The 26,555-nt window shown below is 40.3% G+C and overlaps 2 protein-coding genes across 6 annotated transcripts in view; both read left to right on the forward strand.

The window, feature by feature from the left end:
* The window catches only part of ccpg1 (cell cycle progression 1), a 58,142-nt gene extending 39,533 nt beyond the window's left edge, over positions 1-18,609 (forward strand). For 2 of the 5 annotated variants that reach the window (XM_067971530.1, XM_067971531.1), the window contains 3 exons: positions 1,143-1,268; positions 10,324-11,780; positions 16,027-18,609. In XM_067971530.1, the coding sequence (XP_067827631.1) occupies positions 1,143-1,268; positions 10,324-11,780; positions 16,027-16,240 (1,797 nt within the window). In that variant the 3' untranslated portion in view covers positions 16,241-18,609. Of the gene's footprint in view, positions 1-1,142; positions 1,269-1,929; positions 8,080-10,323; positions 11,781-16,026 lie in introns of those variants that run through there. The other 3 variants (XM_067971532.1, XM_067971533.1, XR_010958364.1) reach the window with 2 other exon arrangements.
* Positions 18,610-22,213: 3,604 nt separating this feature from the next.
* On the forward strand, positions 22,214-22,743 carry LOC137301853 (protein PIGBOS1). Its single transcript, XM_067971534.1, has one exon. It carries the CDS (start codon positions 22,406-22,408, stop codon positions 22,628-22,630), a length of 225 nt encoding a protein of 74 aa, XP_067827635.1. The 5' UTR covers positions 22,214-22,405; the 3' UTR covers positions 22,631-22,743.
* Positions 22,744-26,555: the final 3,812 nt, after the last annotated feature.

A 26,555-nucleotide genomic window follows, 5' to 3' on the forward strand; every position in this document is an offset into this window, starting at 1 on the left:
TCCCAATATCTGACTCATCTGTCAAATAAGTCTGGTTTTTACCAGTGAAAATTAGAATCAACACTTGAGTGAAGATTGAGCCAATAAGGAGGTAAATCAATTTTATATGTCCCAGTCCCAAAAGCACGAAAAGCCCCCAATATCTTTATTTCAGCTTTGTGAGATATTCTATATACTAAAACAAAATCTGCTATTTTTGTTAAGAACATGAGTTCCACAGATTTTCAAAATATTCCATGTGGATTTTGGTGAGATTTCCCTTTGATTGTGATGGATTCCAGCAATAGCTAATATCAACCAATTTCAAAAAAATGTTGTACTTGATTTGCAGCTGCAATAAACATAACTACTCAGTTATTTCATTCAAGGATAAGGCTTTGTTCTGGATTATTTAACACTCCCTCGTGCTTCTCATTGCAATTTTGTTCAATGCTAGAGGGTCGGGAATGTTATCTTCAATGACCATTAATTAAAAGATCAGCAAGGTTAGATCTTATCGAATTGACTTCCATAATATTTTACATCACTGTGAATAGAAATGGTGTTTTATTTAGAAAAAGTTTCATCCAAATGAGATTCAGTTCTATCAGAATTAGTGGGCTCCACGGCTACCCTGATGAATAAGAAGTGAGCAGCTGTGTTTTGAAGACTGGAAGGTCTTTGGTTCAAACTCGGGTCTGTCTGAAGTGAGCTTATCTCGGATGAGGCAGCGGTAGGGGTGCCTCTGTCCAGTATCTCAGAGTTACGGAGAGGAAAATTGCCTGGGGTTTTCACTCCTGTTCACTATGCAGCAATCCCAGCTGTAAGTGCATGTTTGTGGATGTTTGGTGAAGACTGAATCAGGCTGGGCAGTGATGTCCTCTGTGGTATATAGTTTGTCAATGCTTACTCACGAGTAATGGCCACTTAACCGGAAGGCGAACAGTGTCATATGACTGTACCGAAACAAACAGTCAATGCATTCAGAAGGAGGACAAGCGTGGGGTGGGGGGGTGGTGTTAAGTTTAGGGTAAGTAGCCACCATCTTATTCCACAAAAGTACCAATCATTTTTAATGAACTTGATTTCACTGATACAAAAATATAAACAGTGGTACGTGCAGCCATCATATACTCACTGATAGCTGCCATGTTACAAATTAGGATGAAACTGAGGAACTTTTGGAAGACATAAAGGAAAAACCGGACATGCTGCTTACACTGACAGAACTTATGGATAAAATAAGAAAAGAGAACCAGCAGCTCAAACAAAAGCAAGCTGAGCTTCAGGTAACTCAACTGCTCTTGGATATTTATATAATATTCTCTATATAGTAAAAATGATCTGTGTTCATCTTAGTGTACTTCAAATCAGTGACACATTCAAACATTATGATTCAACAATCTGACTGACAGTGTTCTTGTGTTGACCTCTTAAGCCTTCTAACTATCAAACCTAAATAAATTCAGTTTTGTGCTCTTGTTCAGATATTGAAACAGTGAATTGTTTGCGAGTGTGTGAAATTAATGTTATTTTAACCAGCTCATTCATATAACTCATGAATGATGCAGTTGTGTTGAATTAATACTCGTTACTCTTGATTAATGATTCCTGTATACTAGACAGATCTTCCTTTTATTTTTCCATTGAAATTCTTGATGGTTCTCCTGTGTTTATTTTCTATATGTGCCAACTAGAAGGAAATCAACTCATTACACCATCCATCCATTCATTTCAAATTGTACGCTGTTCAAAATATGTATTGTATTGCAATAGATGTCTGTACAATGCATTCTTAATACAGACCATTTTAATGAAATGAGTCAAAGTTTTTTTGATATATTGGAATTATTTTAACTTTTTTATTTGTAACTGGCACTTTTTTAATTTAAACTTCCTTACCCTCCTGTTTTTGTTTTCTTTTTCTTAAAATTGGTCGTATGTTTCCAGAGGGATTCGAGCCCAGGACACCAGCAGCAGTTCCAACTGTGGAGTCAGAAAAAAGACTTGGGAACAGAGAGAGAAAGAAATACAACCATGAAGCCACAGGAGTGGAAGAGGAAACTTGGGAGGGGGGACCCACAGTATTTAGTGGGGGGAGTTGCAGCAAGGGGAAAAATGATGAGGAAGAGAGACAATAAGGGCAGGTTCAGATTTTGGCTTCTGGGACCATGGCAGATCAATCTAGGTCAGAGGCAATTCCCCAAAAAAAGAAAACAAACCCACAATGTCCACCAGAAAATATCTAGAAAAAAACCTACATGTTTTGTCAAAAAGAAGAAAAGAACCCATAACCCCTGCCAAAATAGAGAGAAAAAAGCTCACAGTGTTCACCAAAAAATTCAAAGAGCCTACAATATCCACCAAAAAAACAGAAAAAGACCTGTAACATTTATCAAAAAAAACAGAAAGCAGCCCAATTCTCCAAACAAATCCAGTATCTGCCCCAAAGCCCCTGGAAACGAGGCCGCAGCATATACCAGGTCCCTTCGAGAAAAGAGCGCACAATGTCTGCCAAAAAAAAATGGAAAAGGCCACAATGTCTGCCAAAACCACCCTCAGAGAAAAGTTCACAATGGTAATAAGAGAACTTGCAACATCAGTCTAAAATCGCAGAAAAAAACCCACAACATTCCCCAGAAAAAGAGAAAGCAGCCCATGTCTAGCAAAAAAAGCCCATATCTGCCCAAAGAAACCGGGAGAAGAGCCCACAGTGTTTACCACAAACAAACCAAGAACCGAGCCCACAATGATAACCACAAAAAAACCAAGAACAGAGCACACAGTGATAACCACAAAAAAACCAAGAACAGAGCACATAGTGATAACCACAAAAAAACCAAGAACAGAGCACACAGTGATAACCACAAAGAAACCAAGAACAGAGCACACAGTGATAACCACAAAGAAACCAAGAACAGAGCACACAGTGATAACCACAAAGAAACCAAGAACAGAGCACACAGTGATAACCACAAAGAAACCAAGAACAGAGCACACAGTGATAACCACAAAGAAACCCAAAACAGAGCCCACAACATCCACCAAAAAAAAGCAGGAAAAAGCCTACAATATCCACCAAAAAAGAGAAAGCAGTCCATGCCTGCTAAAAAAGCCCACAATTGCCCAAAGAAACCCAGAAAAGACCCAACAAATTCTGCTAAAAAGACAGGAAAGAGCCCACAATATTTGACAGAAAAAATCTTGCAACATCCACCAAGAAAGAGAAAGCAGTCAACATATGTCATAAAAAGCCCACACCATCGGCCTAAAAAATCCCAGAAAAGAGCCAATAATGTCTACCAAAAAGACCTCCACAAAGGAGCCCACAAAGTTCACCAATCCCCCCAGAGAAAAGCGCACAAAGTCCGCAAAAAAAAGTAATCTGAAATAAGCAGGTGATCACAGCACACTGCTGTTACTGTTTCTTTTGTCCTTTATCGCTTTCTGTGCCCCCCCCCCCCACCCCCATCAGTCCTTCTGGTTGGCTTCTGGAATGTCTTTATTGCCTCTCATTCTCTCGCTGCTCCTTGGCGTCTCTGCAGTCCGTTTCAACCCTTGTGGCTTGTATCTGCTTGGCACATATTCGATTTTATCTGTATATGTACTAGCCAATATTGTACTAACACGTACACAGATTGTTGTTTTTGCTAGCATAATGCAGTGCAGCATTTTTCACTTAGCATTTTTGATAAGTGCCAGACCCTTGAGGGCTATGCCGGTATACAATTCCCCAGTAAGTGTATGCTTTTTATTAAGTCAGTTTCAATCTCTTTTGTACCAGTAACCTGGGAATTAGCAGATTTAAGGGACTACTCCAAGGATAGATTTTAAAAGTTATATTTTTGCCAGCTTCCTTCTGCATCTTGACATTTAAATAAAAATGTAAGTCTACATTTACCTGCATAATTCATCCCATGTATAGGATTCTTTGTAATCATGAGACGCCTTCTGTGCTTGTTTTCAGAATAAATGAGATTGTGTGGAAGTGCTGGACTCGGGTTCCAACACTTTTTGGCAATCATAATGGTGCGTAATGATTGTGAACATGTGGAATAGCTTTCCGACAATTCACATGCTTAACTTCAGAGCACGTACAAATGTTGGTACTTGGAGATTTAAAGAAGGGGGAAAATAAAATGCATTCAAAATTCAACAAAAAAGATCTCTGAAGCTTAAAGGTGTAAGCTATAGATGTTTTGTCTGAAATGGAGCAGAGACTTATGGAGCCTTGGTTTGAGTCTGCTCCATCTCATTCAAAGTCACCTACTCTGGCATTAAGTCAGCTATTCAGTCCACTTAAACGTGGCCAACGAAGAGCCATTTTTTTGCATTTAGGTAAGCATTTTTGTTCAGCAACTTTTTTTTCTTCTTGGCCATTGAACAATTTTGTATTTGTGTTTTTGTTCTTTGGCAGTGAAGAATTTTAAATTAATCCTTCCAATGCAGCTTATTTTCCTTGGTCCTTATGTTGACTGTAAGGATTCAGAATTTGCTCTTCCTTTCAGCTGTCATTTGCTCAACAATAAATTGATAATGTTGCAGCATATTTACCCTCCCACCTGGCTATAACTTCCACCAACTTCTCAAACTGCTGCGGTGGTATTGCGGCCCTTACCACATTTTTAAATTCCCAACTGCGTAGCCTTCGGCCTCCCATTCACCACAATACTTCTGCAACTGTCAACCACTCCCTCACCTCCATCTTTGATGCCCTTGTCCCCGGTAAAACTTTACTGTCTCTCATCCTCATTGTTCCCCCTGGTATAGCTCCCATCTTCCTTCCTTCAAGTTTAACTATCCATCACCAGATCTGGCTGGGTCAAATTAAACACTGTCAGGCACACTCTTGTCTGCCAAAACTGTCCTCTACTCCAGGATCATTCTGGAGAGCAAAAATAACCCCTGACTTCTTTTCTCTGCTACCAACCATCTCCTTATACCCTTGCTTCTCCCCTGCCCCCTTCACCCTCACCTCCAACAAGTGTTATTTTGTCACTAACATTGAGACCTTCTGTTCAGCGACTTCTACTGCTTCCTTCCTTTCTCTTGCCCACCAAGCCAAACCTCCCTCCAGGCTCCCCCTGCTCTGGTCCTGATCACACATCCTTCTCTAGTTTCTCTCCTAATGGCCTCTCCAAGCTCATCTTGTCCATGAGACCCACCTCCTGCTCCCTTGGCCCCATTCCCACTAAACTGCTAATCACCCAACTTCCCTTCCTAGCCCCCATGCTAGCTAACATTGTAAATGATCCAGTTATTGGGTACTGTTCCCCTCCCTTTCAAAGCAGCTGCCGTAAATGCCCTCTTCAAAAGAACCACCCTCGAACTCGTCCTTGCAAACTGCCACCCACCTTCAACCTCGCTTTCCTCTCCAATATCTTTAAACATATCGCTTCCCAAGTCCTTGTCCATCTTTCTTGCACCTTCATGCTTGAATTTCTCCAATCAGGTTTCTGGTCCTGCTATAGCACTGAAACAGCCCTAATCAAAATCACAAATGACATTCTCTGACTGTGGTGGATGTTCCCTCTTTGTCTTCCTCGACTTCTGTATAGCCTTTGAAAGTTTGTTTGATAACGCTCCTGTGAAGCGCCTTGGGACTAACTTTTACTAAGTTAAAGGCGCTATATAAATGCAAGTAGTTGTTGTTGTTGAAACAGTTGAACACACCATCCTCCTACAATGTCTTTTGTCCATTGTCTAGCTCGGTGGGACAGCCCTCAGTGGGGCTTACTACCCGATTGTAGTCATTGCATCTCCAGTAATGGCTTTTCATTGCATCCCCGTGCCATTATCTCTGGAGTCCCCCAAGGATCTATTCTTGGCTCCTCTTCCTCATCTACGTGCTGCCGCTTGGCGACATAATTGGAAGACACAAGGTCAGCTTCCACAGCTATGCTGATGACACCCAGCTCTATCTTTCCACCACCACTCTCGACCCCTCCGCTGCCTTTGTGCTGTCAGATTGCTTGTCTGACATTCAGGGGGTAATTTTAACCCCCAAGAACAGGTGGGTTGAGGGCAGCTGGGCAGTAAAAACGGTTGATTTTTGGAGCAGGACCGCATCCCGGCTTCAACGCACCCACTTCCGGGTTTAACCCAGGCACATTTGGATGTGTGTGCACAACAGAAACCTGGAAGTCTTGTCCCCACATAAAGCCAGCATGCCAATACTTAGAAGGCAATGTACCTCATCGTGATAGTTGAGGCACTTAATTTTTTGTGTATTAGAAATGCCAAACAAATTTAACCTTTCCTGTTTGGGTTTCCCATCGCTTCTGATTGACGTCCAGTGAAAGCAGGTGGGAGGGGCCAGATCCATGAGGTGAGTGCCTTTATTGCACTGCTTGTGGGCCAGGAGGAGCAGGAGTGCTTCAGCCAGGCCCAACAAGCTCACCTGGCATGATTGGATCCCGGCAATCAGCCGCCCCCACTCCCTGCCCTCCGATGCTAGGTCCACCCGACGTCATCCACCTCCCCACAGGCCTCCGATTTCTTCCACAGCCCACGATCTCTCCCTCCCACCCCCCCTCTCCGATTTGTGGCTCCTTTCCCTCCCAACAAGCAGTCAGCCTGTCAATCTGGCTGCCTGGCATGTGGGAAACCTGGACGCACTCATTTGGCTTCCGGGTTCCCCAACTGAATATCTGCGGACACACTGGGCTCCCGGCTCCGATCTAAAATCATGCCCCCGGTCTTGGATGAGTCACAGTTTCCTCCAATTAAACATTGGAAAAACTGAATTCATCGTCTTCGGTCCCTGCCACAAATTCCATACCCATGACACTGATTCCATCCCCCTTTCCAGCTATTGTCTCAGGTTGAACCTGACTGTTTGCAACTTTGGTGTCCTATTCGACCCTGAGCTGAGCTTCCAACCCCATATCCTCTCTATCACAAATACCCACCTACTTCACCTCCATAACATCAGCCCATTTCCTGCTGAAACTCTCAACCGTACATTTGTCATCTCGACCATTCTAGTGCTTTCCTGGCTGGCTTCTCATCCTCCACACTTTATAAACTTCAGCTCATCCATAACTCTGCTGCCTGTATTATATCCTGTACCAAGGCCCACTCAGCCATCACTCCTGTCCTTGCTGACCTTCGGTGGTTCCAATTTAATATTCTTATTCTCGTGTTTAAATCCCTTCATGACCTCACCCCTCCCTCTCTCTCTAACCTCATCCCACCCTACAACCCCAGAACTCTTTGTTCCTCTGACTCTGGCATCTTGTGCATTTCCCCCCCTCCCTTCATTCCACCATTGCCTTTAGCAATTTAGGTCCCACACTCTGGAATTCCCTCACTAAACCCCTCCACCTCTCCATCTACCTTTCCTCCTTTTAACACCCTCCTTAAAACCCACCTCTTCGACCAAGCTAAATGTGCTATATAAATGCTAGTTGTTTTTGTCTTTACATAATAACATTAAAAAATGGAACAAGTAAAAGGTCTTTTGGCCACCAAGACCACTCTTTCTGCAGATCATGTACAATCTGTCCTATCATCCCATTCCTTTAACCTCCCAAAAGAAAGTTCTGCTCTCCAAAAATAATTAAGCAAAACTGCAGCATATTCATCCATGTTATTTTCACTACTCAATCCTGACCTGCTGTCCAGACGACACTCTTCCCCTCCACCGCCCCCCCCCCCCCCATATCAGAGGTACCATTGTAGTATCTAGCAATCTCTGTCTGTCCACCAATTCTTTCCAACACCTCCACTAGTAGAGATTTGCCTAGTTTATTTTTAAAGCAGATAATCATCTCGGCCTCAACTGCTTTTCCTATGAGCCTGTTCCACACATCCATTACTTTGGTGCGGGTGTGGGGTTGGCAATGGGGGAGTTATTTCTAACCATCTAGTGTTGCTTGAGGCTTGTTATTTTTAAACCTCTGTCCTCCAGTTCAGCAGTCAGAATTTAATAGCCTACTTACATATACATCATATATGCCTCGCAGCATGTCAAAAATTTGGATCATGTTTCAGTTTAGCTCTGACAGTCAGTCACTTCACATAACTTGGAGCACTAAGTCATAGAATCATCCTTGTTGCTCTTCTCTGAAACCTCAACGAATCAATGTCTTTTTGAAGGTAGGGTGCCCAAAATTGCATGTGACCTCACCATTGATAAATACAAGGTTAAAATAACCTCTTGAATTGTAGTCAAATATCCATGAGATGGATCTTTTAGTATTTTGTTTAGCTTTACTGATACAGATTTTGCATTGACTGGAAACTTCATGAATGATTGCTAATTGTACTCTGATCTTTTTCCTTTTCCATCGTTCTCTAAAGGACACTCCATTGCAAACACAATCTCTTTCCCATTCAAAATACATTATCTTATATTTACTTACCTACATTAAAACCCATCTGCAGTTACTTAGCCCATCTGCTTAATTATTCTTTTTCTTTTTGAATGCTGTTTCCTTTTATATTTGTCACTTAACTGTACAACTTGAAATCATCAGAAAATTTAATAATATTACAGGAGGTACTCTTTTAAGTCACTTACAAATGGTGTAAACAGCATGAGCTTTAGTACAGATCCATGTGGAACTCCACTGTTTACTGCCATCTAGACAGTTTTTTCAGTTTATCACTATCTATCTACCTTCTGCTTCATATTCTCCCCCAAGCCAGTTTTCAGCCCAGCCAGCTAATTTATCATTTACCTTGTGCCTTCACCTTTAAAAGTCTCACCTGTGGAATTTTACCAAATACCTTCTGAAAATTAGAATATATATATAATGTGTGTGTGTGTGTGCATTATAAAATAGTTCTCATTCATCATTTGGTTACTTCTAAAAGAATTCTGACAGACTAATGATGCATACCCTATTGCTTCTAAATCCATGCTTATCGCTTCTTCTTGACATCTGTGATCTGTAGGATAAGATAATCCTGTATAATGTTCTCAAACATTTTCTCTACTACAGTTAGCAGATTAACTAGTCTGTACTTTTCATGTCTTGCTCCTTTTTGGAATGATCAAATAACCTTTGGTATCCTTCATTTCTCCTGGAGAGCCTTAGAATATATACCAAATTTGTGTTTATTTCCTTCCTTATATAGTCCATTTGTGCTTTCTGGACATTTATTTGTAACTTGTAATGTATTTAAGGTTTTTTTGTAACACAGAACTATAGAAGTTTATTGTACAGAAGGTTATCAATTGACTGTACTTTATTGGTGTCTACTTGTTGTCTTTTAGAATCCTGAGCCAAGCTGAATATGCAATGTGACTACAGTCTTCATTTGTGAAGACTATATTCTTCAGTCACTATTTTCTGATCCTCCACAATCTCTATTCAAAATTACCCTTCAACAGACCTATCTGGTCTTTGACATGCTTCTTTTCTTTTTTCTCTCTTTCACATCTACAACAACATAAAACTGAGATTCCTAGGGTTACGTGTATTATTAAGATAATTATTTCTGTGAATGTTCTCGTGTTACTAATCCAGAGACTATTTTAACTGTAACACCACTATGGTGATATCAGGGGGAAAAGGCAGTTTTTGGAAAACTGGAGTTGCAAAGTCCCCTTTCAGAGGAATTTGCAAATTAATGTCATTTCGGACAAAGATGTGATTGCATTTCTACAAATTTTGCATTGTAAGATTTTTCACCCCTTACACCGTGTACCATTCCCTGAATGAATGAACAACTTACTTGTGCCATCCATTGTGAGATTCACCAAACCAGATTGACTTGGTGAATTATTTTCACAAAATGTCCCCAAATCCCTCTGGAGAAGTACTTCTCTGCTAGCTGTTATGCTTTTAAATTATCTTCTAGTTTACGGACAGGAACTCTTAATGAATGCTTCTCCGCAAATGACTAGGGTTGCCATGGAGAGCAGTTAATAAATGACATTGGAATTTCCAGGCAAATTAGAAGTTGCATCTTACTACTTGAAGCTGCTGCAGATGCATTTTGCTGGCTGTGAAAAGAAACAGTTGCCTTGAAAAATAGTTCCTCATCAGCTTCAAGGATTTGGAACACAGTGTTTTCCGGCAAACATTCTGCAGCAAACATCTGCGGGTTAATTACAGAAGGGTTGGTTGATAAGAGCTCATGCTGTTAAATAAGAAAATTTTGAAGTGTAGCATATAGTACCCATAAGCAGTAAATACCTTTCTTATGCTGACATTACTCTGCTCCCCCCTCCATACATATACACACTGACATTCTAAATTTGATTTTTATTAAATATTTATTCTCATATTTCAATGAGTTGCGTTATGACTAGTTAATAAGTATTTTGTAATATGTTATACATTACCTTTACATATGTATATTTGACAGTTTTCTTCTTTATGATTTTTTTAGTCACAAGGAGAAAACTTGGAAACACGTTTAAAACAGACTGTGGATGAGAAGCTTTTTGTTGAGATACAGCAGCAAAACCTTGCAAAAGAAAACCAGCGCATGAAGGAATCTCTGGAACAGGAAGAGAAAGCATTATCCTTGCTGCAGAATGAGCTTCGGAAGCTGAGGGAACAAATCAGGACATTAGAAGGAAGGGGGGTAGATGCTGAAACAATCTTCACTGAAAACCAGAAACTAAAGGATCATCTGGAGGAGGAAAAGCAACAGATACACAGTTTTCTTCAACAGAAGGTGACCCTTGTGATGGAGGCTCAGATGTTAAGAAAGGAATTGGACAAAGAAAAGGAAATTACTGATGCTCTGCGGATGGAACTGGATTCTTTGAGTCATCTTCAGTCCTCGGCTAATACAGCACCAGAAGATAAAGATACAGAAAGTTTGCAAAGAAGACTTGCAGAACTGGACAAGAAACTGGACTTTGAGCAGCAACGCTCTGACTTGTGGGAGCGACTTTATGTTGAAGCTAAGGAAGAAAAGGATGACCCTGAACTTAAGAAAACGTCAAAGAAGCAAGGCAGGAAACTGGATCAGGGGTTTTATGGGAACAGGGGTAAAAAAAACCAACCCAAAGAAAGTTTTATAAGATCATTTAAGAATAGTTTTGATGCTGTAAAAAACTCAACTAAGGAGTTTGTGCGTCATCATAAAGAGAAAATTAAACGAGCAAAAGAAGCTGTAAAAGAGAACCTTAAGAAATTCTCTGATTCTGTTAAATCTACATTCCGACACTTCCGAGACTCGGCAAAAAATTTATTTCACAAAAATAAGAGACGCGAAGAGGCAGGAGATGCAAAGACCAGACGTCAGGCATTCCAGCAACGTCATAATGAACACCCATGTAGAACAAATGAGTACAAACAACATGGAATTCACGGAGGCAAAGAGTCTTGTCAGTATAAACCCAGAGCATCAGCTCATGAGCAGTTCCATTACAGCGATTCAAGGAAACCCCACAGAATGTACACTGAGGAGCCTCACAATTTTGAAAGGAGTACAAGTGAACATGATCACTTTGGAAAACACACCTACTACAGGAGCCCCAAGGGTTGCTCTGGTGTCTTTGAATGTGCCCATCAAGAATCCCTGAGTCTTTTTAATAAAGTCCTCGATCCTATCAAGGTTGAGGACATCCATAAACTTCTCCATAATTACCTTCAACGGGAGGTTGTTGAGTTCCAACGCTGGGGTGAGCTGGAGAAATTTATAAACCCGTTCTTCCATAATGGCCTTTTTATACATGACCAAATGTTATTCTCTGATTTTGTCAATGATGTTGAGGATTACCTTGAAGATATTGCAGATCACCAAGAAGGCAAAATTGATCCTTTTGATGACCTAGATGAATACATCTATAGGCACTTTTTTGGTGACAATTATTTCAACCGATTTGGACCACGGTAAGTTTATCAAGTATTGACAAAGCTGCCCTTTTGTTCATGATTTAAATTGTACAATTTTCACTTGATGTGAAGAATTTTACCTACACAACTAAGGGGCTAATATAGAAATTACTGTTTTAGTCATGATTGTGTATATTACTCAGGGCTCTCTTTGTATTTTGTTTCAGGAATTGACTCAATTCTAACCAACAAGAATGTGAGAAAACTTGAAGTTTATTTAAATTTAGTAGTTAAATGTCAAGTTCCACTAGTTATACATGTTTGTTATGCTTGGAAAGAACTTTACTGAATAGTAGTCTTCAATTATGAATTCAGTTAATTTACATTGAAATTTTCAATAAATCAGATAGATTTTCTAATGTAGAAGTTGGCTGATATTAAAAAAAAGTCTTAATCTGATGGTGATGTGGATCAGACATATTTTAAGAAGGTTCAGTTTGCACTCAGTGGCTCAGTGAGTTTATCCCGTGATTGAATCAACCATGCAGACTAGCTAGATCCCAGGTTCAATCCCAGATTTGTGCCAAGGTTAGCTGATCTCAGCAAGGGCAGCTTTAGGAGCACTGTAATTGGTCCCAGCACTCTTAGATAAACCAACCAGGGTTCTTGCTCCTGATCGTTGTTCAGTGATCAGTGCTGGAGGACTGGATGGGCCCTGAGCATTCAGGTGGTCTGTCAACACTCATCATCACATCGAGCCCTAAAAAGGCTGAATGATCTTTTGCCTAATGTTCAAATTTTCTGATGTACGTTTCAGCTGCTCCTGCTCTTATAGTATGCATGTGGTGCAAAGCATGGTTTTAATTGTATTTGTTGCTGTCCTCTTAGTTCACAAGGCTGTAACTGGACAAGGCAACAAGTTTGAAGTTCTACAAAAGCAAAATACTGTGGAATCTGAAATAAAAACAGAAAATGCTGGAAAACACTCAGCAGGTCAGGCAGCATCTGTGGAGAGAGAAACCGAGTTAATGTTTCTGTTAACTCAATTTCTCTCCATAGATGCTGCCTGACCCACTGAGTTTTCCAGCATTTTCTGTTCTTATATTTGAAGTTCTATAATATGTGCGAGTTTGAAATTCTACAATATGTGCAAGAAGTGGTTACATTCCAGAAATAATATCAATTTAAAAATAAATCTAAAGTTTTTGCAGAAAATTTACCCATGCAAATAGAAGTACTACTTCACTCTCATCCTCTTGTCCCAGCAGTTTGCCAACGGACAAACACTAGATCTCTGATCTTGTGACGCCCTAGCCTTCAAGAACTTTTTTCTTCATTGAATTTTGTTTGCTCAATGTTAGAAGTATTATCAGTGGGAAACAAAGGCCTTGCAATTTGGGCAACCAATGTCCACATCAGAAACTTGCACAGTCAGATCCAGAATAAAGATTCTATTATTCTGCTCCACTGATGTGTCTTAACCCTTCAGGAATACTCCCTCCCTGCAACGGCTTCAACTTTTTTCCCCATAAATCCATCTCGAAGCTTGGGGTGGAGGGGTGAGGGAAAAGGAGAAGAATTAGCCTTGCCGGTGGGGGAGGTACTTTTCTTTGCAAAACCCTTCATATGAGGACCTGGATTAAGAAGTCAATGAGTAGACCTGGTACATGGCACTGAATTTGGATATTTCCAACATCAGTGTGACTGGTATGATGCATGCTGCTCTGTGCAGATCCTTGCACCACACTGAAGGCAGATGTCCACTGTATAGCTGATGAGGAGCAGCAAGAGGAGAAAAGAGTGGATGATGTGGGCTGGAGGAAACCTTTCCATTGAAAGGTTTTTGATTTCTGAACCATGAAGGAGATCTGTTTGGATGCACTATTTGTACAACACAAGCTTAGCCTGCTTTGGGATTTTGCTGTCATTGAAGAGAGCAGAATGAAAAGCAGCCGATTGGGGAACTCTGGTTTGGATTGGCAGCCATTGTGCACACGTGGTAAACATGGATAATTAACTGTGAAAGCTAAACCTAGCTAGGGAAGTCCATTGAGTGGAGGCTTCATGAGCAAAGGTAGTCAGGAGATTTGAGAACCAGGCTGATGGGTGATCAGGAGTCAGGGCCAGTTTGATGTAGAGTAATAAGGATCTTGAGGCTGTTCTGTTGATTGTAGTCCAGAACTGTCTGGGAGTTGATGTTGTGAGACAGTCAATCTCATAATCTTTGTGGTTAGTGGTCTGGGATTGCTGGATATGGGGTGCCGGTGAGTGTATTGGTTTTGGATGTTGGGGCACAGTGCGCCTCAAATAATTTGGAATATGGATCTTCAGACGTCTGAGTGGTTAGTGTCTGCTGTGATTTACATTGTCTTACTTCTGTAGAATATGTTTAAACGCTTGCAGGGTATAGTGCAGTTTCTTTTAGCCGCAGTTGTGACTTGTGCTTGCTGCCATTCATCCTCCAATGTGAATCAATGTCAGACAACTTAATTGCTCCCTTTTATTTTTTTTTTATTATTCGTTCATGGGATGTGGGCGTCGCTGGCAAGGCCGGCATTTATTGCCCATCCCTAGTTGCCCTTGAGAAGGCGGTGGTGAGCTGCCTTCTTGAACCGCTGCAGTCCGTGTGGTGAAGGTTCACCACAGTGCTGTTAGGAAGGGAGTTCCAGGATTTTGACCCAGCGACGATGAAGGAACGGCGATATATTTCAAAGTCGGGATGGTTTGTGACTTGGAGGGGAACGTGCAGGTGGTGTTGTTCCCATGTGCCTGCTGCTCTTGTCCCTTTAGAGCCTTTGGTGGTTTGGTTTCCTTTTGCAAATAGAGATGGGTGAATTTGGAGTAGCACATGTTGAAGAGGAAGCAGGTGTAAAACTGTAGAGAATGTGGAGGGGCAAAGCAAGAAGTCAAGGCAAAGGCATTGGCAAAGTCGGAGACTGGACAAGAGGCAGCAAGAGTCATAGTTGAATAGTGCCCTAGTGAACTGAAGCAACCGAAGCTGAGATGGGCGCAGAGGCAGGAAAGAAATGTACCTATAAGTTGCTGTCTTGAAGGCTTGTAACAGCCAGTGAAGCATTGCACTAATGAATGATGGCATTTTCTGGTTTAGGACAGGTGCTGAGCACTGGATGTGCCAAGTTTGAGGCCAAAACTGCTAGGCAACTGCTTAGTACTGGGGCTGCTGACGTTGAGATCAGAGCATGTAATCGAAGCTTCAAATCATCATGTTACCGACACTGTTGTATGGCACCAAAACTTAGACTCTGGTTGGAGCCCAACTACAGCATCCATCAGCTCTCAACGTGACGCAGCGATGCGCACTCTGCTTTGGCCAGCAATAATATGCCATTCCAGAAATGCTGACTAACCAATGATTATACTGTTTTGGACTTGCTACTTGATGACCGTCGGAAGCTCTGATTAACCAAATCATCTTTATCAACCTGTGACCACCAGAATGGAATTGTCTGTAAGGATGATTTTATACTCACTGGACTGATCAGTGGCTCAAGATCATCAGGTGCACTGATGAGAGTTATTCTGCAAGCCACCTGATCATCATGCAGAACAGACTTGCCTGCCATTCTTTTGTTTGAGTCCACTACCTCCATCTCAGCTGAATGGAGCTCATTGATGTTGGTGCTAAATGATGAAATGTTTTTCACTTTTGCCAAACAATATCATTAAGCATTTGAAGTCCCCAGACATAAAGATTTAGATGCCAAATAAGCTCCCTCTCTACTATCTCAAAAAACTCAACTGCAGTATTTTTCATCTGCCACACTTACTATCCTTGTGCTGTCTCTGAGTGCAATGGCCATTCTGGGCCTAAATTATTAGTTTTGTGCTATGGGTGCATATTCAGTAGAAAATAGATTGATCATATCAAAATTTATTTAGTTTAGGATCCCTCCTGCAGAGAGAGAAAATTGGCTCTGGATTGAAACCTAGGTGGACTATCCACGGAAAATGGAGCATACTAATTTATATATATTCATTGGTGATAGGACGTTAGAATGTTCCTTCAAATGCCGCTAGGTTGTATAGTCATGTTCTCTCTTTGTTTCATCTATACTTTAGTGCAAAAATGTCAAAAGGCCCAGAAGGACCTTTTGAATATATTCATCTACTGCTTTTCAAATACAAGATTGTGTTGCTGCTCAGAATATAGTGAAAGCATTTCTAATATCTGTTTGTAGAAATGCTAATACAGAATTGGGCATGTTGGGATTAGTTAGCGATTACAGTAAAATTTGTTATTTTACTGAAAAGCAATAATGAACTTTCCTTTTGATCTTCGCAGTGGGCTTTATGATGCTGATAAATACCAACAATATGGAAAGCAGGCATCCAAAAATGCAGATGGCTCCAGAGACCAGAGATATGAAAGGAAACACCATCAGCAGGCTTATCACCACAGGGAACGTAAATGGAACAAGCCAGGCCGTACCAATGGAAGACACATGGCGAATGTTGAAATTGAGTTGGGCCCAATGCCTTTTGATCCAAAATATTAATAGGTGTAAGCTGCATAAGTGTGTTTGAATATGTTCAGGCCTATCTGACTGCTGTTTGTGATACATGCCTAAAAATGATGACACTTTTTTCAAACAATACACATCTCATTTGACTTTGAATAATAAGACAGTAGAGGTAGTTTTGCTAATAATTTTCCATCTGTATTTGCAAAGTACTGTTCAGAAACTTCCTACGCAAATGTATTGTGCAAATATGTTATGCTAAACATAGTTTGGCATTACGTAAGAGACTTCAAGTTGCAGGATCTTTAGTGTATTTACCAAGTCTTTGCGTGTACTGGTGTATGTGCATGAAAATGAAAGTCTCCTTTTCCTTAGCAAGTTTGTAATTTGCTATCATGTGAACGTAAATTCCATAAGGTGTAAATTATTAATATTGGTGTGCTGAATTTATTAACTTTTTTTGAAGATTATAATTTTATTCCATGGTGAAAATTAGCACCATTTTTATTTTTACCTTCCCCATGTTGTGAATGATTTTGCACAGATGTATACATTCACCTCTGTTGAGATTTCTGAGGGTAAAGAGATGGGTTATGCTTTTAATTTGAATTCAGTTACATTGCAGCATATGTTTTCCATTTGACAAAGTGAACAATTGTAGGCAAATGACAATGTTAAAATCAGTTGATAATAAAAGTGGTGGCTTAACTCAGTTTTTCTTTATGAAGCAGCCATGTGTTGTGAGTTTGTATGTGCTTAAGAATCTATCAACCAGAGAGGGTCCTAAAATATTTTACATGTATACCAAATCTGGTTTACTATATAGCTGCAGGTCCAGATATGATTACTGTAAAAATAAATAAATTCTGTAGTTTTGAAAAAGCTTTTGCACAATGGTTTTAACATTTGGTTTTGAAATATTTTTACAACCATCATTTAAGAGTTTCTTGATTAACTGACAATAAACCCATCTCCAAAGAGGGAAATTTTTATATTGGGACCAAAATATTTAAGGAATTTTTTTTGGATGGGATTTCTTTTCAATATGGTTAGCTGATTTTCTGTTAAGCATAATAGCAAAAACCACAACACTGCTAGGTTCATAAGTTATTATGCTGTCCCAGCTCTTGAGTCCCAATGGTAGAGGCTTACAGCTGAAGCTTAGGGAAGGAGCAGCATAGTGCCATTGCTAATTCAGACTGCTTTTCTTTCGGAGGAGGATCAGAACTAATTATGGTAGCAGTGAAGCCTGTGAACAGCAGTTATTAGCTCTGTTGCGTTAAATACTTATAACTCCCAGGGTGCATAAAAGTACACTTGAAAAAAACATTTTTGTAATTACGTTTTAGATTTAGAGTACTTATTTAGAATAGACAGATTTTCTATAAACCTGTTCTCACACCAATATCATTTGGTGCCAATGAATATTCATATAATTTAAGATATTCAACTCCACCTCTGCTCTTGATAAGTATCTATCCCTGTGCATTTTGAGGTAACACACATCTGATGTGGAGCCTCACCTACTGGGAGTGCATATTGGGCAATGACTCTGAGCTGCCTACAATTTTCCAGGACAGAAAATTGTGGGGAGTCTGTCTTTACTTTCCTAATGTAATTCCTCCGCTAGTATCCCCTGTATTTCTTTTAAGATTATATATGGGAATCAAAAGAGTCCTGTATTTTAAGAAAACAGTCTTGAGATTAGAATTAACATGAGCTCCTTCACCCTTTTGATTAGTTAGATCCACTTACCTCTGTCTTTTGGGGTGAGATAGTAGCTATTCTGTGTTTCCTATGTTAACCATTTAGATTCTTGGACCAATACATTTTGCTTTGTGCAAACCCACTTTAACATAAACAAATCATTTAGTATTATTGTACCTTTTCTATCTCCAGCAATTCACTAATACATGTTGCCATTAACCTACATTGAGTATATCATTCCGTTTATAATTTTGAATGGTACTACTGCAGACTGGTACTGAGTATTTTTATCCCATTCCAGATTCTTTTCCCCCATATTTCTTGTCACATTCTGGATCTCTTTATTAAATTCACTATATTCCCAGAGATGTGCTGCTAATTCTCATTTTCCTATATAGTATAGAAACAAATGTTTGTTTTCTGCTTATTTCTTCTGTAAACTTCTCAAGGGTTTCTTTATCCAGAGATGGGGGTGAGGTTTGTCCCCAAGATTTTCAGGAAGGCTGATTTTGGCTTCAGATATTTGAAAATCTGAAAACGGGGAAATAAAACCCACTTGACAAATGAGATAGTGCTAGATCATAAAGGTTCAGGATGGTTGTGCCACATGGTGCATAAAAGGGCAGTTTTCAACTAAATATGTATAAATTGATGGTTCATAAAGTTGTTGCTTGTTCAATAAATTAGTCTAATACTTAGTGCTTCTATGTGTTATTTATAAATACTGATCAGATAGGATATCTGTTTTGATGAGTAAATATACTTGTATATGGAGAATTTTCCTGCAAATTTCACACAAAAATTGCAGAATCTACTAAAATTCTTCCCAGACTCTGCACGGGAGATCAGAAGGCACCTGAATAAAGGACTGCCCACCATATTGGGCATCATCCATTATGGAAACTTGTAATTATGAAGCTTGTTAGTGAGTGCCTCTGCAGTATATTCTGCATTATCAGTATCTGGGCCAGTCCTGAATGCCGAGAGGCATATGAGGCAACAGAATTAATGGCCCAGTGCTGCAATGCACTGACTAAAAGTACAAATACCGCCTACCAGGGATTTTTTTTGTCTGGTTATAACATTTTCAGAATACTTAGATGGGAAGCATGTTTTATATTTAACAGATTACAGGCAGGAGTACTCTCAAAGGGCTAATATGTATGGGGCAAACGGGACTGAAATGCAATACAACCTCACAGGCTGACTTAAGAGAACAGAGAGATGTAAGTAGAAATGGTTTATAGGATTGGGAGAAACATCAAAGGCAAGGAGAAATAATGGAAGAATGGGTATGGAAGAATAATACAAATCCTGTTTGGTTTTTTTTCAAATTGGAGCTGTAAGGTGCAGTAAACTTGAAATAGTCAAACTTGAGAAATGTTACAGTACTCTGTGAATGTTGCATATTGAGTTTAGTTTTCTGCTTTTTTGCAGTCTTTACCAATTTCTTTAATGAATTCCTATATTCTAGTGCAAAGAATAAAAGTTTGCTGTTCATGCTCGACATCAGTTGTCTTTATATCACCATATGTAAATGTTGCTGAACAAATAACAATAAACCCCTTCCACAGCTGTCAAAATGGGCCAGTTAGGAGTGAGACTAATAATTTAAGAGTGAGATAAATTGAAAACCCACTTAAACATAGATGTGTGTTTTATTTTTGAATTAGTAAGATGTAACAGTGGTGTTATACCATATAATGAACAATATATTGGGCCAGATTTTGCTGCCAAAATAACAGTGAAGCTAATGGCACTTGCTGTTATTTATGTGTAAATGGTACAGCAACTTCAGGCGAGATGCATGGTTAAATGTGAATATCCAAAAGAAGTTGTCTGAGATGCACCGTTCTGCCGTTAGCGCGATACCATTTTCACGCAGCTGTCTGCCTCACCATTGAAATGTGTTGAATGTTGTGAAGTTGCTGTATTTGCGCAGTAAATATGAACTAAACCCGCTGCAGATATTTAGGGCTAATAATTACAAGTGTAAGTACACTTTTAACAATGTGATAAGTGTTAATAACTACCAATCAACCTCTGGCACCGAAAATTAACTATTATAAGTGTGGAATCTCATTCAGGTTGTGAATTGTTTTACGAGATTTAAAAAATGTCAATTTTTTTTCTCTCAATCCAATCTTTCCTTCTCTTTCTGTACCTGATTTAACATTGAATTCGCCCCCTTTAATTCACCCGCCTTCTCAGTCCTTCTGCTGTTTATTTCCCTCTCCATAAATCTCATTGGTTAAGGAGGTACCCTGTTACTTGCCCTGTTCACTCAGCTGCCAGATGCCCTCTTTCCCTCATTACACCATTATTAGCTCCCACTTACAGCAACTTAGTGGGCAAAACATTTTTCAGCTGAAGGGTGCAGGGTCAAGTCTAACTAATGGCAGACGCTGTTAGACGCCCTGCTACAGCAAAATCTGGCCCACTATAATAGCAAGGAGAGTGCTTATGTCTTGATGGCCTGATTCTGCTGGTGTAATAGGAACTTCCTTCAGGAAAGCTATCTGCTACTAAGGTACAGCTGGTTTTAGCCTGGCTCGTCCCTTGGTCACCACAGGATCAAAGTAGAAATCTGATTATGTACATGCTCAGCTACTACCTATGGAGAAATGCTTTGAATTGAAAAATCCTGAGGTTAATTAGAAGGTAATTGCTGTTACTCAGTGAACTGTTTCCACATCATGTTTCCAGATTGGCAGCTGCTTATAACTCCCCAGTTCCATGTCATCAAGATCAGCAGGAATTGACTGGCTTTTCAAACAAAATACATTTTTTTCGTTTAGAACTAGGACATTTTCCATGTTCTTGATGAATCAGAAGTTACACTGTTGTAGGAGGTGCTTTGGTGTAGAAGTGGGAGCGGTTTTTGAAATCAGCCCAGTGAAGTAAATGTTTCTAATTGATTGTGAAAATAGTGTTTTGTTTTCCACTGCATGTAGATAAAGAAATTTAGTCCCTTGACACACTTCAGTTACTTAAATCTCAACATATCTCACATGGAGGAATCAACTCTTTTTGGTCCATGTTATTTAATGTGTGGAGTTTCATATCGAGGATCAAAAATATAAAACACACTTGGATTGTTCCTTCTTTACCAAAGATCTCTGTAATGTTCCTTGGTATTATTTAAAAACTGCCTAAATTAACATGTTTAGGGCATCTGGGAGAATTAGTAGACACTGGGGTAGACAGAGGGATTTGGACACTGAGGTATGGAGCCAGCTGAAACACGAGTTATGTGGGCTGGGGTATGAAAGTACTAGGGATAGGTGCATTGAAGGAGGACTTTGGTTGTGGAAGGCCTAAGAGGTGGAAGGGAACCCTGGGGTGTGAGGTTGGAATTAATCCAGCATACAGTGCCAGTCCCCAATATTGGTCCAAGTCCATGAACAACCAAATTAAAGAACAGACCACAGATGCTGACGAAGAGCACAATAGAGGTGCTGCACCAGAATGTGATGGAGACAGCAGCAGTGGCTACAAATAGAAGCCATGATGTGGAGATGCCGGTGATGGACTCGGGCGGACATATGTAAGGAGTCGCACAACACCAGGTTATAGGCTAACAGCTTTATTTGAAATCACAAGCTTTCGGAGCTGACGAAGGAGCAAAGATCCGAAAGCTTGTGATTTCAAATAAAGCTGTTGGCCTATAACCTGGTATTGTGCGACTCCTTACAAATAGAAGGTAAGGCAGCAGGTAAGAAATCCAGAGAAGCACAGCTGAAAAGATTGAAGATGATTTTAGATGGTGTGTTTGCTAGAAGTGCAGCAGAAGGGTAAGCATGATTAAAGTTTCACCATTACATCCTTCTGAGGGGATAGGGCTGGACACACCTAATTTTCTTCAAGCAACAACCTTGAGTGCTACAGCAAAATATTTTTGGAATTGCGGTAAGACACATCGGAAAAGTAGGCCATTCAGCCCCTCATGCCTATTCTGCCAATCAATCAGATAGATCATGGCTGATCTGTATGTTAACTCTATTTACCCACCTTGGTTCTGAAAATCTTCATACTCTAACAAAAATCTCTCAATCTCAGTTTTAAAATTTTCAATCGACCCTCAGCCTCAACAGCTTTTTGGGGGAAGAGTTTTCCCGATTTCCAAAACCCTTTGCCTGAAGGAGTATTTCCTGATATCACTGGTGAACGGCCGAGCTCCAGTTTCCAGGTTACGACCCCCTGGAACAAGGTCAGGAAAATGGCGCCGAGAGCCGGCACAACCTGAAGACTTTCCGATTGGCGCAAACGTGTTCACGTGACCTACCAGGGCTGGTGGTTGCGCATGCGCTTTGTACCGAGTCTGGGGGGGGAGGCGGCTCCTCTCTTCAAAAGGCCGGAGATCGAGAGCCGGGAACTCGAGACCCGGGGACTAGGCCTATTACTATCACCTTTTACTTCAGAGTCCGTCACCTCGGAGCGATTCAGCTGCCGCTCCCTGTGGCGAGGCGAAGGCCTGGGTTATTTTGAGTGACGATGGCCCTGAGCAGGTTGACGTGGCCTCAGCTGGCGCTGGTGACGGTGCTGGGGGTGGCGGGCGGGTTGTACGTGTACAAACCCATCTACCAGCAGTACAGCCTGGAGCAGAGGAAGGCCCGGGAGCGAGTGCGTGCGGGGCCCGCGCAACAGAAGGAAGGAGAGGCGGTGGAGGACGGCTCGGACAGCAATTCTCACTGCGACAGTAATGCGCCGGAAAGTTGAGGTTGGCGTAGGATGGAGGCACGGAATATCCGGCGCAAGAGGAGGGCGGCCGCTCATCACTGTGACAGAGAGCGGGCTGTGATGGTGGAATATTAAAGTTTCTGTGAAACGAATATTTTCATCAGTTTCTGTTTTTAAACTGCTATTTATGTTGAAACTTATAATACAGCACCATGCCAGTCTCCTCTTTAAGCCATGGCTCAGTGAGTAGCACTGTTGCCTCCAAGTCAAGATTGTGGGTTCAAGTCCCACTCCAGAGACTTGAGCGCGCACTAGGCTGCCGCTCCATTGCAGTAGTGAGGGAGTGCTGCTCTGGTGGAGGTGCGGTCTTTTGGATGAGACTTTAAACCGAAGCCCCATCTGCCCTTCAGGTGGACGTAAAAGAGCCCATGGCACAATTGGAACAAGAGCAGGGGAGTTCTCCCCAATGTCCTGGCCAATATTTATTCCTAAAAACAGATTATCAAGTCATTATCACATTGCTGATTGTGGGACCTTGTAGTGCACTGTATTTCCTACATTATAACAGTGACAACAGTTCAAAAGTGCTTAATTGGCTGTAATGTGCTTTGGGAGGTCCTGAGGTTGTGAAAGACCTTATTTAAATGCCATTCTTCTTTTAAAAACCCTCTAACTAGTAACACTGGGAACTTGCTAAAGATGACCAGGGTTTATCAGAATTGGATATTTTTATAACCAAATTGTAAATGTGTCTGTTTTTCTGAGATGTAATTGGGCCACAGGGAGACAAAACCTTAAACTCTGGTAATGGCATGCTTTTAAGAATAGTTTCTGCGAAGCACAATCATGTTTAGTTTCAGTAATGATGTGGAGATGCCGGTGATGGACTGGGGTTGACAATTGTAAACAATTTTACAACACCAAGTTATAGTCCAGCAATTTTATTTTAAATTCACAAGCTTTCGGAGGCTTCCTCCTTCCTCAGTAAAGAAGGGGTCTGGGTGAACACTGGTTCTGCCTCACCATTTTGCAAACCCATCTCTCAACTTGCAAAAAGAAATCTAAACAACCAGATGATGATGATGGAGGTAGGATTGGGTGGTGCTGCCTGGATAGTGATGGGAGTGATCTCTTGGGCTATAATTCAGTGCCTCTGTGGTGGTTGGACTTTTCAGAAGAGAGTTTAAGGATTGCCTTGATGTCTGAGGAGAGATCTAACATTTTGTACAGACGTTGAGATGAGAGAATTTTTGTTACTATCAGAGGGTTAGAGCCTCTAGTATGTCTTTAGGTGGCTGTGTGAGGGGAGAGAAAAAAGTGAAGTGAAGTGAGGTACAAAGATGACAAAAAAATGTGAACCTTACACACTGTCATTTATTAGGTGATTTCTTAAATGTAATGTTCAAAAGACTCCACTCGCTATGGAATATAAGCTATCAGTGATGGTGGATATTTAAATTTTTCTAGTCACCAGAGGTATTGTGAAATCTGTTCTTGGTTAAATTTTGTTTGCCAAGTTTTAAGAAAAATGTTTGTAGAAACTATCCCCAGCTAAAGTACAGTTGCTGCACGTAAAGAAACATTGCACTTATATAGCACCTCTCACAACATAAAGCAACTGGTTGATTGAAGGCAAGTTGATGGCTAATATTTTGAGATGATGGCCATTTTAGGTGCTGTGAAGTGCAGAAAGCTTCAGGTTTTTTTTGGACTGAGATAAATCAGCTTTTGTGGAATGATGCTGTATTCTTGATGTAACTTTTAGGTTATTTCCTTTTTTTTAGTGAACTCTAGGAATGTCCACACTGACTCTACCTAGTGTTTAATTGCTGAAGGGCAGGAGAAAAAGCCAGTGCTATAATTAAGTAAAATCTGCATTCCTGATCATCACTGCTACTAAGATGTTGATAAGTAATATTAAACTATTTATTTATACGGTTTTGGAATCTAAACATTTAAATAATCTTTGTACTACTTTAACTTTTTGATAATACATCACCGGTGCTATTGTGCAAAACAATTTTTGACAACATTTTTTTTTAAAATCACACCAATGGCTTAGGAGTAAATACGCAGATTGTTTATGGTTTTAAGCATCCCAGATTTGATTTGGGACCTGATCCTACACTGAATAAAACAGCCAGGATTCCTGCTCCTGATTACTATCCAGTGAGTTGTGCTCAAAAATCCAACTTCTTTTCATCGCTGCTTTTTTCCCATTAATCATAATAGAGGGATGATATTGTGATTAGGGTGGAGCTTATATAACTCCCCTCTTACAATGTTGCTGGAGATACCATTGACAATGTGTAGATTTTTTTTCCTTGAACTTTCCATAAGTCACAATCATATTTTCCCTCATTGCATAGCAGCTGTGGCTTAGTGGTAGCACTCTCGTCTCTGAGCCAGAAGGTTGTGGGTGCAAGTCCCACACCAGAGACTTGAGCTCAAAATCTAGGCTGGCACTCCAGTGCAATAGTGAGGGAGTGCTGCAATGTCAGAGGTGCCATCTTACAGATAAGATGATAAACCAAAGCCCTGTCTGCTCTTTCAGATAGATGTAAAAGATTCCATGGGACCTTGCTGTGTGCTATATAAATGCAAGTTTTTTCTAATGTGCCATTTTATTTTGAGAGAAAAAGCACTGATTATGGTCTGAATGTCTGCCAAAGATCAAAGCATCTGTCACTTCTTTGATCAGTTCTGCAATTTAATTATGTTCAGAGAGTGTTTTTTACCAATTTTAGTTTGGTACACTTAAAATATAAAATTGTTAATCGGTTTCAGAATAAAACAAAGTCTTGGGTGTAAGTTTTCACAGTTTTGCATCCTTGACTATGCTGTGATTGCTGTTTCTCCAGTGCTATTTGTTGCTTACTGTATAATTAGAGTAACAATGTTTTTAGTCAACTCTATTATGTTTTAAAAATCAAAATTTTACTGGATTGATAGATACTAAATTAAAAATACTTCAGGTATCATGAATCAACAATATTTGAGTGGGGATAATGTTTCTGCCTTTAGAAACCAGGGTGTTCAATTTGTCATTTTTTTTGGTTTACTAACTACTTCAGTTTTCTGCTGGGTGAATTTATTTTCTACAGATTTTCTTAGCCTTTGTGAAAGAACCTTAACAATCTGGATTTGCCTGCATGAATGCCCACTTTGTGCATCAAGTGGCTTATAGTCATTTAAGTAGTCAAGTAATGGCCAAGGATGTTAAACTGGCTCTGGAGAGCAGCAAATAAGAGAATTTGCACTGATTCACTTACACAGCCATTTCCAGCTTTCGAAAGACTGATTTCCAGACCCATCGCCTTTCTATCAAAGTATTTATGCATGTAAACGACGTCTGAGTTTTGAAATCTGAAACAGTAAACTATCAATTCTAATTCTTAAAATTGGGTATCATCTTGTGTAGTTTGCACTGAAAATTCTAATTTCATTTCTTAGTTAGTTCTGGCTGCCTTTTGTACTTCTAATGATTTACATAAACATCCAAATGTTAAGATTTGAAATTTTCTGTAAGAATGAGCAGTGCATTGCTATGCCTCAACAGTTTACAAATCAACTGTTTTGAAGTGCCTCTGAGCCAAATACTACGCAGCTGATTAAGGTGCTGCTGAGCCCAGTGCAGTAGAATGCTTGTTACTAGCATGGTAGTTGGTGTGGTAGATGCTTAGTCTCAAGAGTTTTGCTGCTATGGTATTGAATTAACTCACAAGACAATTATAAATGAGGAAGGCCATTCAGCCCATCTTAATTCACACATACAGGGATATTATAGCATCCAATTGATTATTTAGTGATTCCAGGATTTTTGCATCCACTATGCTTACCAGGAATTGTATTCTACATGTTAATCACTGAAGAATTTCCTAACCTGGTGCCATTTTAATTTCCCTCAGCAGAAACTGCTACATCTATCTCCAAGCTAGTGAACAAGGAACAGCCGCTGTTTTTG

Source organism: Heptranchias perlo, chromosome 34 (assembly GCF_035084215.1).
Source record: "Heptranchias perlo isolate sHepPer1 chromosome 34, sHepPer1.hap1, whole genome shotgun sequence".
NCBI lineage: Eukaryota > Metazoa > Chordata > Chondrichthyes > Hexanchiformes > Hexanchidae > Heptranchias > Heptranchias perlo.